The sequence below is a fragment of the Antechinus flavipes genome, chromosome 2 (genome assembly GCF_016432865.1).
Source record: "Antechinus flavipes isolate AdamAnt ecotype Samford, QLD, Australia chromosome 2, AdamAnt_v2, whole genome shotgun sequence".
NCBI lineage: Eukaryota > Metazoa > Chordata > Mammalia > Dasyuromorphia > Dasyuridae > Antechinus > Antechinus flavipes.
In genome coordinates this window covers 120641512-120659481 of record NC_067399.1, presented here as the reverse complement: position 1 = coordinate 120659481, position 17970 = coordinate 120641512, and the positions used below count along the sequence as shown (strand labels likewise).

At 32.0% G+C, this 17970-nt stretch overlaps 1 protein-coding gene across 3 annotated transcripts in view; it reads right to left on the bottom strand.

The window, feature by feature from the left end:
- The window catches only part of GFPT1 (glutamine--fructose-6-phosphate transaminase 1), a 62728-nt gene that overhangs the window by 11274 nt on the left and 33484 nt on the right, over positions 1–17970 (bottom strand). For all 3 annotated transcript variants that reach the window (XM_051975443.1, XM_051975444.1, XM_051975445.1), the window contains 5 exons: positions 16922–17085; positions 15440–15535; positions 13052–13149; positions 9486–9606; positions 8888–9045 (listed from right to left, as the gene is read on the bottom strand). In XM_051975443.1, coding sequence (XP_051831403.1) covers positions 8888–9045; positions 9486–9606; positions 13052–13149; positions 15440–15535; positions 16922–17085 — 637 coding nt within the window. The remainder of the gene's footprint in view (positions 1–8887; positions 9046–9485; positions 9607–13051; positions 13150–15439; positions 15536–16921; positions 17086–17970) is intronic.

The window sequence follows — 17970 nt, the reverse complement described above, 5'->3', positions numbered from 1 at the left end:
AGAAACCTAAATTTATCAAGGAAAAAGTCTCATATCTACTAGAAAAATTGTCCTTGTCTTTTTATTTTTATTTGGCACAGTACTGAAAGTACAATGTCCAGAGTGCTAAGATTCAGAAGAAGCAGAGGCTAGTGAGAAAAACGTAGCTATGCTGGGGAAAAGAGGAGAATAAAAGAAGGGAAAAACTGCTCCTTGTGGTGGCTAAAATGATAATAATTGGGGAGAAATGAGACAAGAGATGCTCAATATTTATTTTGTTTCTGTTTTGTCTGACAAGGTGAATAACTTCAGATTGGAAAGGAACATACATAAAGAAGGGAAAGGGACCTGTATATGCAAAAATGTTTGTGGCAGTCCTTTTCATAGTGGCTAGAAACTGGAAATTGAATGGATGCCCATTAATTGGAGAATGGCTGAATAAATTGTGGTATATGAATGTTATGGAATATTACTATTCTATAAGAAATGGCAAGCAGGATGAATACAGAAAGGTTTGGAGAGACATACATGAACTGATGCTGAGTGAAATGAGCAGAAACAGGAGATCATTATACCCTTCAACAATATTACATGATGATCAATTCTGATGGACGTGGCTCTCTTCAACAATGAGAGGATCAATAAGAGGAACATCAGTTCCAACTGATTTATAATGAACAGAACCAGCTACACCCAGAGAAAGAACACTGGGAAATAACTATCAACCACAACATAACATTTCTACTATTTGATATTGTTTGCTTGCATTTTTGTTTTTTCTTCTTATGCTATTTTTACCTTCTTTCTAAATCCCCAATCTTCCTTGTGCAACAAGATAACTGTATAAATATGTATACATATACTATATTTAACATATACTTTAACATATTTAACATGAAGGGACTACCTGCCATCTAGGGGAGGAGGTGGAGGGAAGGAAGGGAAAAGTTGAAACAGAAGTTTTTCCAAGAGTCAATGGTGAAAAATTACCCATGCATATGCTTTGTATATAAAAAGCTATAATAAAAAAAAATGTTACCATGGAAAAAAAAAGGACAATACAAATAAATGTGCCTTGTAGGAAATTGATACACAGGAAAAGAACATAGACAGTAAAGAAAATCTCTAACAGTTCTTATTGACTTCAAAACTATCTTTTTGTTAAAACTTTAAGGATGTGTCCTTGTGGTCTCTCTGAATCTTATTACACATTCCTAACATTCTAATATTGCTTATTTATTGTTACCAAATATACTATACTTTGTTTTGTAAAATCTGAGAGATTAGATATGGTTTTATAACTAAGATCATGAATCCCTAATTACATATACCACAACCCCATCAAAAACATTAATTAATGCCAAGTATATCAAAGGAATAGATTCTTCTAAGAGTGCTATTCATTTTTCTCATCCTTAATTCCCTAGTGTCAAAAAAGAAAACCTATTCATCTTTTTAAAAAATAAGACTATGATCCATGCATTGACTGCACTGACAAAGGAAGGGAAAATGTTCAAGGCCAACAAGTAATGGTCACTAGAATGGGTAAAAAAAATTGAACAGCATTAATGAAGAGAGATTGTTGATTGATGGTAACAAAGGAAAAGCCTGAAAATAGCAATTTGAAGTAACAAATACTATAACTTCCTTTTTGGAACCAGTGAATTGGAGTGTGTGAGAGAAAATACTAAAAAGAATATGGAGAACATGAGAGAAAGTACCAGTACTGCAAAAATAGACTAGTGAGGGATGCAATGTCATCCAGGAAGAACCTACTCTCCAAGTAGCAAAGATAAGACCATGAGATCAATCTGACAACTTAAAAAAGCACAGTATGGGTCACCAATTCTGAAATTAAATAAGAAAAGGTAACAACATACATTATTTTTAAACTACACTTAGTCTAGGAATTTATATTCCAGAATGAAAAAAATAAATGTAAAGGCAATAAAGAGGCATGTGAAGAACCACTTTAAGAAATGCTTCTAAATGTAATCAAGAGTGAAAAGAGTAGGAAGAAGAATTAGAAAGAAGTACAAAATTTGAATTCTGAGTTTCTTTATTCAAATTTAATTTAGATGCTTACTACTTATGTTGTTAGGACAAGGAAGAAATCTCACAAAAATTCAGTGATCTCATCTATAAAATATGGAGCTTACACTAAAAGACTTCTGAAAGTTCCTTTTAGCTTTAAATATTATGACCCAGATTGTGCCTCAAAGTTCCAAAGCCCATGAGTAAAATATTATTCTAAGTAAACTATCCACTACTTGATGAACAGTGGTATTTCTACTTAACACTGGATCTTAATTATAAATACATGGTGAACTCAGTAACTTTATCTAACAACATTCCATTCTAATCAGGGCCTGAATTCTGTATCTTCTCATTAATTAAAAATGTATGACGGGGATCAACTATTGAATTTTATTGTCAGCTCAAAGTTCAGGAGGGTTTTATGAGATAAGAATTCTACTCTGGTGCCACTTTATCAATCTAGATTTGATAGAGCTCCCTAGATTTTATGATTAGGCAGCTGGGGCACAATGGAAAGAGCACTGGGCCTGGGGTCATGTAGACAAATTCAGATCTGGCCTCAGACACTCATTAACTCAGCAACTGCATATCATCTATTTAATTCACTTTCCTCATTTGTAAAATGAAAGCACCAACCTTACAGAATTATTGTGAGGATCAAATGAGAAAACATTATATTAGTGATTAGCACAGGGCTTGGCACTTAAAAATGTTTGCTCCTTTATATTATGAATCAAGATAAATATGAGATCTAATCCCTTAAACAAAGTTTTCTTTGCAACAGTTTTCCAAGTCTTAAGGTTAGGACATGAAAGTCATAACTTACTGACACCCCACACACTAACAACTTTTAATTATCACTAAGAAAATATACGAGGGATTGGGGGGGGTTGTCATCAGTAGAAAGTTCAACTCAATCTTTTTTTCCTCATCTATAAAATGGGGATAATAATGATTACACTACCCAGTTCATAGAATGTTAATAAGGCAAGTACTTTTGTAAACAATCAAGATCCATATAACCAACATAAGTTAATATTAGCAAAATGCATTGCATATTTCTCTCTTCTTGGCTATTATTGACAAGGTTAGGTAGAAGTCAGGGTTTTGGATCAGAGGGTTGAATGTTTGTTTTCAGGACACCAAAATGCCACAGTAGCAGTTCCCTTAATTTCTCCTTGACAATATAAGCAAAAATTTATTAGACACTGTATTTTTAACTAATGAAGAATCTTAAATATTAATCTGCTAAGCCCCTATCTATACTATATCTGGCAGTGGTTTCCATGCCAGATTTGCAACTTGTGTCAAAAACTCATCATCCATTTCTTTGATCTGGCTAGACATTTGTGACATATATCATTGCTTCTATTTCTCTTTCCCTTAATCCTTACTTATGTTCCCCATCATGCCTCCTCAGTTATATTCATCAATTTTGGTTCAAGTGAATGAATCTTTTCTTGATATTTCATTACTCTGCCATTCTTCCTTTCTGATCAGTTCCCTCTGAACAACATCTACCCATTCATTACAATGTTTCAGTATTAAATCTATACTGCCAAATTTTAAAGATAAAATAACATCATACATTCCTAACATAGTTTCTTTTGTAACTCATAATCTTTCCACTTGTGTTTGGCCTGAGAACCTTAAGTACCATTTTCTCTCCTTTATGCAAGCTATTTTTTCCAACAAATTACTAGATCTTATTTTTGCTCTTCCTGGATTATAATTTTTCTTCGTATCTCACTCAGCTTGATTTATCTAGGAACTATTCTCCTGAACCCTTTCCCCCCCCAATTTATAACTTTCTTGATCAGATTATCTTCAAAAAAAGTCATGTTCCAGAATCCAAAATCTGCATCTTGAACAAAACAATTAGTTAATTAAAAAAAATTATTAAGTGACATATACAAAGTAGTCTACTAAGTAATGGAAATACAAACAGAAAAGTCAATCTTTGCTCTCAAGAAGCTCACATTGTAATGGGGGAGGAGAGCTGATATAGCAGGCTTCAGCTGGTCGTAAGGGGTAAAATGGCAAAAAAAAGATTATAATACTTCTTCTTTAATGTTAATCCTAGTGATAAAACCCGATTAGCTTATGATACTGAACTATTTGACAGTACCAAGGACTTCAATGGCAAGAATGTTCTTTGCAAAGTTTTCAGTAACTGGGCTTACTATACCCACAGAGAAGTGGCCAGACCACATCTCCACAGAGGTGACTTGTCTGGAATTTAAAGGGCCCAGCTTGAAAGCCGTAGTCTGAAAAGGCTCTTGAGTTTTGGGTTCTTAATCACCTTCTATTCCCTCTACAGATCCCTTGTTGCCTGAGGTCTGCTGGTCCCCTGTTCTACAGGCAGCAGCTGGTCAGCAATCTGTGGGGATGATGAGAACCTCCTGTAAAGGTTGCTTCTCTGGACCACAGCTTTGGCAACAGACTGAACATAGAATCAGGGGTCTGACAGGTGGTCCCAGAACTCTTTTTCTTAATTAATTGTTTTTAACATCTTCTCTCACACCCACACACACACACATATCCCTCCCATATTCTCCTTAATATTTCTATCACCAAATATTAAGTAGCAATGCTCCTAAAGGCCTTCCATTATCTTTTAATTCTAGAACTCCATAATCCCTAGATCAATATTGTTCATTCCATAAATCACCAGACTCAGGGAGTTATAATTAAGTTTAACAATTCTCTCCCTCCTTAAATAATCAATGCCACTCTATATGACCACTCCTCTATTTATTTTTCATATACTAACCTTGCAATACAGGAACTTATGTACCCCTAATCTATATGCTCCTACACACATAATTAAATTAAGAAGCTCTTTTACTATATGGACTATGCTATTTTTTCAGTTTTATTCATAGTCCAAAAAATAGTGTATATATAGAGTAGCTGTTCAATAAATGTGGTAGGTATGTGAATTATTCTTTGAAACAGACATTAATTATTGTTTTTAACATAACTTTCTATACACAATTTTTCAACATTCCATTGATAAAACATTTATCCTATAGTTTACCTCTCAGATCTGTGGAAGAGAAAGGAATTTATGACCAAAGAAGAACTAGAGATCATTACTGATCACAAAATAGAAAATTTTGATTATATCAAATTGAAAAGTTTTTGTACAAACAAAAGTAATGCAGACAAGATTAGAAGGGAAGCAATAAACTGGGAAAACATTTTTACAGTCAAAGGTTCTGATAAAGGCCTCATTTCCAAAATATATAGAAAAATGACTCTAATTTATAAGAAATCAAACCATTCTCCAATTGATAAATGGTCAAAGGATACAAACAGACAATTCTCAGACGAAGAAATTGAAACTATTTCTAGCCATATGAAAAGATGCTCCAAGTCATTATTGATCAGAGAAATGCAAATGAAGACAACTCTGAGATACCACTACATACATGTCAGACAGACAGGGAATGTCTGGGAAATGACAGGGAAAGATAATGCAGAATGTTAGAAGGGATGTGGGAAAACAGGGACACTAATACATTGTTGGTGGAATTGTGAATACATCCAACCATTCTGGAGAGCAATTTGGAACTATGCTCAAAAAGTTATCAAACTGTGCATATCTTTTGATCCAGCAGTGTTACTACTGGGCTTATATCCCAAAGAGATTTTAAAGGAGGGAAAGGAACCTGTATGTGCAAGAATGTTTGTAGCAGCCCTTCTTGTAGTGGCCAGAAACTGAAAACTGAGTGGATGCCCATCAATTGGAGAATGGCTGAATAAACTGTGGTATATGAATATTATGGAATATTATTGTTCGGTAAGAATGACCAACAGGATGATTTCAGAAAGACCTGGAGACACTTACACGAACTGATGCTGAGTGAAATGATCAGGACCAGGAGATCATTATATACTTCAACAATAATATTATATGATGATCAATTCTGATGGACCTGGCCATCTTCAGCAATGAGATGAACCAAATCAATTCCAATGGAGCAGTAATGAACTGAACCAGCTACACCCAGCGAAAGAACTCTGGGAGATGACTAAGAACCATTAAACTGAATTCCCAATCTCTATATTTTTGCCTGCCTGCATTTTTTATTTCCTTTACAGGCTAATTGTAGAATATTTCAGAGTCCAATTCTTTTTTGTACAGCAAAATTAACGGTTTCATCATATATACTTATTTTGTATTTAATTTGTACTTTAATATATTAAAAAAAAACTTTAAAATTTTTTTTTAAAAACCCTTATCCTACACATTCTTTTCTATCATGACACTTCTCTCTCTTGCTTTTCCTATTTATCTAAGCAATTTCTTCTAAGTCTCTTTTTTTCCATTCATTTTCTGATCACTAAACTATCTTGGTCCTTCTTCTCCTCTCCCAAAACTTTGATCTATCTATTCCAATAGAGTCATCTCTATACAAATGACTAAAACACACACATATACACACACACAAACACACACACACATACAAATATATATGTACATATATACACATGTGTATGTATATATTATGTATTTATTTATGGGTGTGTTGTGCATATGTACATACACACACATAGACACACACACACACCTCCATAAATACATAATATAATCCAGAAGTAAAATCTTTCAAACTCTGGTCCTACTTCTCCCATTGCCAACTGTATATCTCCATGTACCACTAGCACTTCAAAGTCAAAAAGTACAAAATATAATTTATCCTTTGTTCCCTATAAACCAATCACTCTTTCCTTTATCTATTTCTGTTGATAAGAACATCACCATTACAGTAACCTAATTTTTCCCTCACTCCTTAATACTGATTAACTGCCATGTCCTGTTAATTCTAATCTTGAAACAAATTTCCCATTCACTCCCTTCTCTCAACTTCTAAGGCCACTGCTCTAGTTCAGTTCATTATTATACTGTAAAAACTTAATTGGCTTCAACACCTATAGTCTCTTTCCCAACCAATTCAACCTTCACAAAGCTGCAAAAGCAATCTTAGTAAGACACAGATCTAGCCATATAATTTTCCAACTGCAAAACCTCCAGAGGCTCTCTACTGCAACTAAAATACAAATTCCTAGATCTGACATTTATGGCCTTCCATAATCTAGCTTCAATCTACATTATTAGCCTTGTTTCCTGTTACCTTTCTTCCTACCTTCAGCACTTTTAAATTCCAGTTCAATAGGCCTGCTAATGGTTTCACGAATTCAGTATGTCATCTCCTACATCTCTGTACATTTGCAGATTAGTCCCTTCTGAAACAGATTGTAAGAATCCTCATTTTTCTTCAAGATTCAACTCAGTTAGAATTGTACATGTTTAACTTATATTGGATTACTTGCTGTCTAAGAAAAAGGGAGGTAGGGAGAAAGGAAGGGAGAAAAATGTGGAACACAGGGTTTTGTAAAGGTGAATGTTGAAAACTATCTTTATATGTACTTTGAAAAAAAAAAAGCTACTAAAAAAATTTCAACCTCAGTTGCCACCTCTCCTGTTCTGCCTTCTCTTATCCACTCAACTGAAAACATTTTCTCTTTTAAATATTCCTAAAGCAATTTGTCTGGATCTCTCCTTTAATCTTCTATATTAGCTCTATGTCCATATCTTACCTCCTCCTTGATTCCTAAATGAATGTAAACTACTTCAGGACAAGTATTATATTGTATCTCCAGGACAAAGAACAGTACAAACAATATTTACTAAAATGAATTCGAAAATTAAATTTATGTTCTGTAAGAAATGATCAGTAGGATGAATACAGAAAGGCTTGGAGAGATTTACATGAACTGAAGCTAAGTGAAATGAACAGAACCAGGAGATCATTATATACCTCAACAACGATACTGTATGAGGATGTATTGTGATGGAAATGGATATATACGAGGATCAATTCTGACGGAAGTGGCTATCTTTGACAATGAGAGGATCCAATTCAGTTCCAATTGATCAGTGATGAACAGAACCAGCTACACCCAACGAAAGAACACTGGGAAATGAGTGTGGACTATTTGCATTTTTTGCGTTTCTTCCTAGTGTATTTTTACCTTTCTAAATCTGATTTTTCTTGTTCAACAAGAGAACTATATAAATATGTACATATATATTATATTTAAGATATACTTTAACATGTTTAACATGTATGAGACTGCCTGCCATCTAGGGGAGAGGGTGGAGAGAAAGTTGGAACAGAAGTGATTGCAAGGGTCAATGATTAAAAATTACTTATGCATATGTTCTGTCAATAAAAAACTAGAATAATAATAATAATAATAATAATAAAAGAAACTTACTAGTTATGAGCAAAAAAAAGAAAGAAAATTAGATTTAAACTCTGTACATGTTTGAGTTCCAAACATTTAAATTGTTCTTTCTTGTTCTTGTCTATTTTCTTAAGATTATATTACATGCCATGACATATATGCTGCCCAAATATTATGTACTAATTACATTACAAGTCTAAAAAAAAAATCAAAATCCTAAATGTGGTGTAATGGGCTGAAACTGAGTTAATGCACTGAGGTCCAAGCATTTAAGGCTAATTACCAATTGGACAATAGTCTATTAGCATATGCTTGGAGAAAGAATGGCCCTGCCCACTACTCTGTGCAGGCTTTATCTGTTGGCATATAGAGAGATTGGGTGGAGGATTTAGAGGGTGAGTAAGAAAACCGGAGTTACTCCCGGCTAACTCCTGTAGCAATTCCTCTCACGTCATGTGGCCATTCTGTTCACATCCACAAAGAATAAAGATCAAGGACTTTTGCTGATCCTGACTCTGGCTGATTCTAAAGTATCCAGGGTGCTAACCCGGTCATCACAATGTGGTATTCCTAAAATATTCTGATCATATGAGAAAGAGTCAATTCAATTTACCTTTGTGCTGGCCACACCAATCTCTGGACCGGCATTAATATGAACTCCACAATCTGTCTCTCTTGAGATGGAGCTGCCAACAGTATTTGTAATTCCAACTGTTAAGGCTCCTCTCTCTTTACAATATCTAAGACCCATTAATGTATCTGCTGTCTCTCCTGTTTAAAAAGGAAAGTGCAATAAATATACCTTTATATATTATTTTGTGATATTGAAAAATAATTACAGAAGGTTTACATGCATTAATTCATAAGTTTTAACTAAATTCCTTAAATTCATAGTTTAAAATAAATTGTTCCTATAGAGTAAATAATATTCATATAAATCATGTTTTCATTTTCCTTCCGTCATCTTAAATTTATATTTCCATCTGAATCATCTTAAATTTAGCTCTTTTTTTATGCTATTTCCTTTTGTAATTTTTAAAAATCAATCAGGTGTTATACAAAATATCATTAGAAATAACCATTGTACTTTTTACTATCTTCTGCCATCTAAATATGCTAGAATCATTATAAATGACACTAAGATATTAAAGTATTCCAATATGTGTAAAATAAAAATTCAAATATATAATTAAAACTCTAAATGAACATACCTGACTGACTGATAAAAAAGCAAACATCATCTCGAAAAACTGGAGTATTTCTATCCAGAAAATCACTGGCAAGTTCCACCATAACAGGCAATTCTGTCAACTCCTCAAGAACTTGACGAGTCTATAAGAGAGATATCATATAGCCTTCAATGTTTTAAATATCTTTCTTTCCACTTAAATATTTAGAATTTATTAATTTATGAATCTTCTCTTTACTCTTCAAAGTCCAAACTTATACCTTTCCCACTAAATCTCAGCAGATTTATTATTTTCTAATTTATTGACAATAGGTCTAAAGCTGATAGAAAATCTCTTAACTCCTGTCCTCCTTCTTCCTTGTCTTCTGTCCTTGACTTCTGCCTATAAAAATGGTTATCTCGCTATCCTTAAAAAACAATTCTCTTAATTCTGCTACTCTCTCAAAAGATCACCCTTTTTTTTTGTAATTTACCACCAAACGTTTCAAAAGTACTATTTTCTTTGCATTCCCTTACTCCTCAGTCCCGTGCAATTCAGATTCCACACTCCAATGAAAATCTATTAAAAATCTTATTAATAATCAGGCTTTTTCTTGAGTCTTCACCTTCCTTGATCTTTTTCTTCCTTTAGTTTCTGTGATCACTCATTTATCAAACAGTTATTTGTTACTGCATACAAAGGAAGCAAGATAAAATGTTCATAAATTATATAGTAATGCAGTAGTGTGTATACATATATACACTACATGCAGAAATTTTTAATGAGCTTTTCATTTTATCAGTATTACAAAAAAACTTCTCTGTTCACTAAAAATTAATATCAGTATTATTTTTCACAGAATGATATGTTTGAATAGTTCTCATAAGTGATTCAAAAACTGAATTAATTATAATGAAATTTCAAAGGCTGCAAAATCTGGGGGGAAAAAACACCTAACAATGATAAGTAAATCCAAACAGAACTGCATAATTAACTGCACTTATTAAATCATGATGTTCATTTTCTAATACCATCCACCAATTGTAAAAAGGCTTTTACTGAAATTCATTTAGTAAATTTTAATCTATGGTGGTGTCAGTTATTCTTGAAAAACTAAGTGGAAAGTATTACATTTTTTATCTTTATAACAAATAGGTTCTAATCTGACTAAAATTCTTCATTTGGAAAAAAATAAAACGGATTAGAACAATGTACCTCCAAATTGTGTCTTTTTAAGTGTAAAATTATAAGTGATATATGTATATTGTTTTTCCATTTGAAAATTCATATTATCATTACCTAATATTTTAAGGCACAATATATACACTTTAGAGTGAGGTTTATTAACAAGCAATGAATCACAATTTCATATCATAATTTCACATTTCAAATAATTATCTTTGAAATTTTGAAATATTTTAACTAACTTCTTGTCTGATCTAATAAATCCCTGTTTTATTAGAAGTGTCAATTCAGCTACATTCTTGCTTCTTCTGCTCCATAACTATTAGTGTTATATACTCAATCTAAAGATCTTTTGCAGGAATTTTTTAAAGCTTCTTGTCAATTTCATAAGGATCTGTTATATTATAACCAGATAATATAATCTATAAATCTATCAAATTTCTTCTATGGAAAAATATTTTATAGTTCTGATATGTAAATCAGGTGCCACATAGTGCAAACAAAAATTAAAATATGCCAAAATAGAATGAAAGCAAACAAGTGAGTTTTCCACTTCCTGCAAATCCCTTACACTTGTAGAACACTCACTTCTTCCCTCAGGCATAGCATTTGTGATATGTTATTATAATACATAGAGGATTCTAATGTCCATCCATAGAATAATTAGAAGAGGAAAAGAAAACGGGATCTGGGACTGTGATTTGACATAGTGATATGCCAGTGAGGGAAATTGAATTCAGCATCTTCACTTTCTTTAATGGATTAACATTATTACAATTAATCCTATTATAATAGGATAAGATTATTATAATTTTTTTTAAAAACCCTTCATTATCCTACAATTAAAAATAGAAATTCTATATTCTGGCATTCAAGATTCTCCACAATCTAAAATTTAGAAAAGAAAGCTAGTTTAGCTTCATCATATTTTTATCCCATTTTTCAATGTTCTGTTTTATTACAAAAAAGCTATGCATATTCAAAATACATAAAACAAACCTCCCCTTCTATGCCTCATCATTCACATCTAAGGTTTTGCTGCCTTCTTGAAATACTTGTATGATTTTATACTACCTGTGTATAAAATAAGAATTTTCTAATAAGGCAGAAAACCTTAATAAAAATAATACAGGATTTTCCTTCTGAGAAAATTACCATAAAGTTCTTAAATATTTCATCTAAAAATAATGCTCTGATCATTCCTATTTTTAACATGCATCAATGTTATTTTGTGATTTATAAATAAGGTATCCATATGCAAAATATAGCAAAAGTAATGCTTTCCTTTCAAATATCTAAAGCTTAATAACTGATGCTAATTCTTTGGAATACATACTAATCTAGAGACATTTTTCAGATAAGAGGAAAAAATCCATGATTGGTTAATTAATTTTAACATTTTTAAAAAATAGCTTTACCAAAACAAAAATCTATATTAATGGATGAGTTGTTCTTTTAACAGAAAACTATTATGTTACAAATGGAATATTATGTTTTTTCCCCCCCAAAGCAATAAAATCATAGGCAGCATTAGAGCAGCTGCTCCTTCTGGAATGGTCTGAATACAATCTTATCTCCAGCCAGAAGGAAAAACTAGATCACACCTTCTCAGACTTTTTTTTTTTGTTTGTTTTCTTTTTTTTAGTTTTCATATCATTTTGATAGGGGAGAAAAAAAAATCTATGAACCATCTACTTGATCAACTCTTATCAAAACAATCTTTTAAAAAATTCACAAGAATGAACAGGATTACTTTTGAAAAAACACTAATGAGCTCATATACGATTTTCATCAACTACCATAAGCCAATCATTTAATAGAAACATTAATAAAAATATTAACACTGTAAGACACTAGTTAAAATCTAATTTCTACTTTTGGACCAAAAATATCCTTTTAATTTAGTGACTCCACGATAAAAATAAACTCACATTGTTGTGAGACTAGTATTAATATAAACATGGCAAAAAAAGGTCTTAGTAAAATCAGGATATTTTTTAGACATAAAAAGCTTTTTCATGAAGCAAATTGGCTGGAGTTTCTTTGATTCTCAAAAGAAAGCAAGGGATAAAGAAAAAATTAAGGATTTTTTTCCTACAGCAACAGGGATTTTACTTTTCTGCACTTAATGAAACCAACATTACAGATTCTACTACTCTGTAAGTGCTTTTAAAGTTAGTTTTTTTCTGGACTAAATTATTTATCTATACCATTGCAATATCTTGAAGCAGCTTTTAAATTTTTGAGTCAAATTTTATTTTTGTAACAAAAATGAGGAAAACATTTTTTAAAAGTTTTAATTTTTTTAAAAAAATGAGAAAAATAACATTACTTTTTGCAAAGTTAAATTAATGGTTAATATCAGAGAAATTCAGAATATATAATAAAGTTAAATGCAACTGAAATTCTAAGAAACCACTTACTGCAACTCCAGCATGATAACTTGTTCCACATGCAATAAGAATCAAACGTCGACATCTCTGGATTTCTTTTATGTGATCTTTCAAACCTCCCAAATTCACTGAAATAAAGATTGAGTTACATTTTTTAAAGTGTCACATTTGATAGCATTTCAAGAATTTATATTGCCAATAACAATGAAGACTTTTTTAAAAGTCTTTTTCTAAAGCACTTTTCTAAATCAAAATGATTTTTCTATCAAGATTTTTCATATAAATATAAAATACTCTTTCTGCTGAAATAAAAATTTTAATTATATAACATATCAAGGAAACATTTTCAGAATTCCTGAGAATTACAAACCAAATTTTAGGAAGTATCAAAAACATGCAGTTCATTATCCTCAAGAGAAACCAGCTCATAGGCACTTTACTTCTTCAGGTCATGACACAGCTATTTTCCCAATTATGCTCAAACAGTATTACTAGTATTAAATATTATTAATTTCACTTCTACAAAATCTATCATTCCATTCTCATTCCTACCTTTCCTTCACCCCCAGTATTACAGGGCTTACTAACTAAACTAACTAAAAGGATCAAATCCTAATCCAAATCTCTCCTTCATCCAATATACCCTCAATACTGCTGCCATATAAACTGCATAAATCTGATCATGTTATACCAACATCCAAAAACCTTTAAATACAGGCCTGTGATCAAACCCAATGATGTTCCTTTGTCTTTAGCCTACAAAAAATAGGTTCAAAAATCTAAATAATTTGACTACAGCATAACTTTTCAGATTTACTCTATACTGTTCCCCTTCATGCTAAATCACAGTCAGACAAAACCAGTAACCATTCTATCAGCCCAATCCCTGCCCCATGCCTTTGCATATGTCTTTATCTCTATAGTGCCATCTTTTAAGGTTATGATCAGATTCTCCTACTCCAAAGTATCACTGATTCCCTTTCCACCTCAAGAATAATAGCACTTAGTTGAACCAGGACAAGAACTGATATAACAACATTTTAAAGAAAAATATTCTGAAAAATGTAAGAACTCTGATCAGTTCAATGATAAACCACAATTCCAGAGCACTGATGAAATCTGCTAGATACCTCATGACAGAGTAATAATAAAAGACTCAAGATGAAAGGAATCAAATTTTCTAACACAACAAAATAGGGATTTGTTATGTTACATTTTCCTTTTGCAGAGGAGGGTAAAAGAGAAAGGAATATAGCATTTAAAGTTGCCCTAATATATGAAAGGTCACTGAAGCATTTTTTAAATGCAGAGAATACAACTGGAAGCAAGAAACACAGACAAGCAAGAAGGGAATAACTGAAAGTTACATGCTAAATCTATGAAATATGCACACAGAGAAATTCAGTTTCAGCTATAAGATATAAAATCCTAATTTTTCATATGATCCTTAAAAATTTTTAAATTTAAGAATATCCCAACTCTTTTTTTTTTCCCCTGAGGCAATTAGGATTAAATGCCTTCCCCAGAGTCACAACTAGGAAGTGTTAAGTCCCTGAGACCAGATTTGAACTTGGGTCCTCCTGACTTCAGAGCTGGTGCTTTGTCCACTGTGCCATCTAGCTGCCCTATATCCCAACTCTTAATAATCATTTATGGTGCTATCAAATTTCCCAAAATCTTTTTTATATGTATTCATATCATGCGATGATTCAAAGCAGTTCCAATTGTTCAGTAATTAAGAGAATCAGATACACCCAGAGAGAGAATTATGGGAAATGAGGGTAGACCACAACATAGCATTTCCACTCTTTCTGTTATTGATTGTGTCCATTTTTTGTTTTCCTTTTCAGATTTTTTTTCTTTCTTTCTAGATCCGATTTTCTTATATAGCAAGATAACTGTATACATATATTGGATTTAACATATAACATATATTGGACTACCTGGACGGGGTGGAGGGAAGGAGGGGAAAAGTTGGAACAGAAGGTTTTGCAAGGGTCAATGTTGAAAAATTACCCATGCATATGTTTTGTAAATAAAAAGCTATAATAATAATAAAAAATATATATTTATTTGTATCTCCTACTATATCCGTCCACTCCTTTAAGGAACTTCATGAGCTAGATACATATTCTGGAATTATATTTCTTTTTATTTGCCTTAAAATTGCCTTAATCAAGTTTCAAAAAGTTCTACCCTAATAGTTCAAGAAGTGAATAAAGACATGTTTAAATTCTGATCATAAGTTCCTTGTGAGTAGAGGAGTTTTTTAACAATTTTTTCCAAAAAATATGTTTGTACTTCATTGTATACCTATTATAAAAATAAACAAAGTCCACTGGAGTTTATAATACCTATTTGCAACTTCACAATAACTAAGGTCCCTTTAAATTAATAAAGAAATATATACTTAATTACCAGTAAAATCATCAAAGTTGACTCTTCCTCTCATTGTGTTAACAACAGATTCAGGCTGCTCAAATATTTCCTTCTGCATAAATGAACTGAAGTTGCCTGTAAGCAAAGCAAATTATAACATCATAGGACGATCTGGAAATCAATACATTAAGTAAAGAAAAAATTAGAAAGTTTCAAACAATATTTCATTATTACATTAAAGGAACTAGATTTTGGTTGCATTTTTGAAAATCATTTCCAAAATTTAAAGTCTCTAAGTATAGGAAGTAAGCAAGAGAGTAACAATGGAGCAAAATATTCAATTGTAAGGATCTAAAGAATTAGCACAATTTTCATGTAAAAATTCTGGAAGAAAAAAGAACAAATGAGGCACAGGATAAATTATTTTTATTAAAAGATATAATAAAGAGTAAAGTTATTTGTCATTTCAAAAAAATGCATGTCTCTGCAAATAAGCAATATGAAAATCCAATTATTTTCACATGTATTAAAGAGGGGAAGTATAACTATATAGAGTTGTTATGGTGAGGATCTGAAGATTATAATGGACTGTAATTTCAAAGCAAATCAGCAGTGTAATGCAACAGTGAAAAAAAGAAATGATCTTGGACTTCTTTAAAAACAGCATAATTCTTTTAAGCAGCAAAGCAATAGTCCCACTGTATTTTTTGCCCTTTTCAGACCTATTTCTGGAGTACTGTGTTCATTTCTGGGTACCATAGTTTAAGTGACTTGACAAACTAGATATTCCAAGAATAAGGAACCAAGATGGTGAAGGGACTTCAGACCATGATATATCAAACTGAAGAAGCTGGGTATTTTTAGACTGGAGGAAAAAATATTCTCTTCAAGAATCTGAAAAGTTATCATCATTGTGGAAAAGGAAATAGAATTATTCTGCTCATCTGCAGAGAACCAAAGTAGAGTAATGGGAGGAAGTTGCACATTTGCAAATAAGTTTCATGTCAAGAAAAACTTATTAACAAAGGAACTATCCAAAAGTGGAAAAGATCTAAAAGTACTTCAAGAGGTGGCAGATGGAGGTCCTCAAATATAAGTGGAGTTTTTTTGTGTATGGCCTAAACTAGATAACTGCTGAAATCTCTTCCAACACACACAAAAAATGTAATTCTGTGATTTCTGTCATCAAAACAGGAACACACTTTCCCACAGAAAGAACACTATAAATAGTTGTTGGTTTCTAATGCAATGAAGCACAAATATGAAGATAAAATTAATCCTAAATAAACATATATGACATAATACATCAAGTTAAATAAATATTTCAATTCCCAGTAAGTCTTTGAAATCTAACTATAATGTAAAACATTGTTTCAATGCCAAAATGAATTTCCACCCATATCAAATGATTTATAAATGTGCTCATGCAATATAACCCACTGATAAACTGGGGACTGACTATAGGCACTTAGGAAATGTCTCCACCTTTCCCTAAGGAAAAAATGAAACTAACCAGCTTACCCTTCATGATCTGCTGTAGTTCCATCTGTAATGTCTGTACAGCTCGGCCAGGGTGATCACCTGCAGTACGTTTAATTCGATGAATAGAAAGACGACCATCCACCACAGCTGCCACATCATCATCTTCAAGAAAGATCACACGGTTGGTATGTTCTATGACAGCACTGGAAAAATGTAAGGAATTGGAATAGAAAGATTAACTATACAGTCAGTGAGCCTTCCATCAGGAAACAAAAAACCTCCACCAGACCTCACCATGCTTTCTATCTGAAGAAGCTAGTTATTCACTCAATAAATATAAACTGAGCATCAATAACATATAAAATGCTGTCAGGATCTAATAGAAAATCCCATTTCCTTTTAAATTCTTTAAATTTTGAGATTATGTCTTATTTCTCAAAGTGATACTACAAATAATAAAAAATATATATATAAATTTCTGGTTCAAATCCAGATTATCCTAGAAGTTTTCGGTTTCTTTCAATTTTTATATTGGTATTTGTAAGTAATCTCATGCTCTTTATATTATAAATATGAAACAGAAAGGTCTTCTGCTACTTTTCTAGTTACATAGTCTAATAGTAAAACCATCAAATTTAGCCTTTACCATTTTGTACCAATGTACTATGTGAGAAATGGTAATGGCACTTATAATGAAGTTGAGAAAATCAACTGCCCATCCAGAAGAAAGTTATATTACAGGAGATCCAATTTTAAAGATATTAAGGGAACAATTCTCAAGAAATCTCCTAAAGGAATGATTCCAAAGAAAAGGGGAAAAAAAATCATAGTGCCCCCCCAATCAAAAAGAAATCAGAAATTACTGACCAATATGCTTCTTTTTCATCTCTATAAAATCTTCCTAAAAATTAAAGCAGTAAGGCTTTCACAATTTTTTATAGTATACCACATCTTCACAATTCCAGAAATAGTAGAAAAAGTGGTAGGACAAATGTAAGATCCTACTCTATTAAATATTATTGATTTTGAGAAAGTATTTGATTCAGCCGGAAAAAATGTTACTGAGAAGGAAAAACAAACTGTTTTAC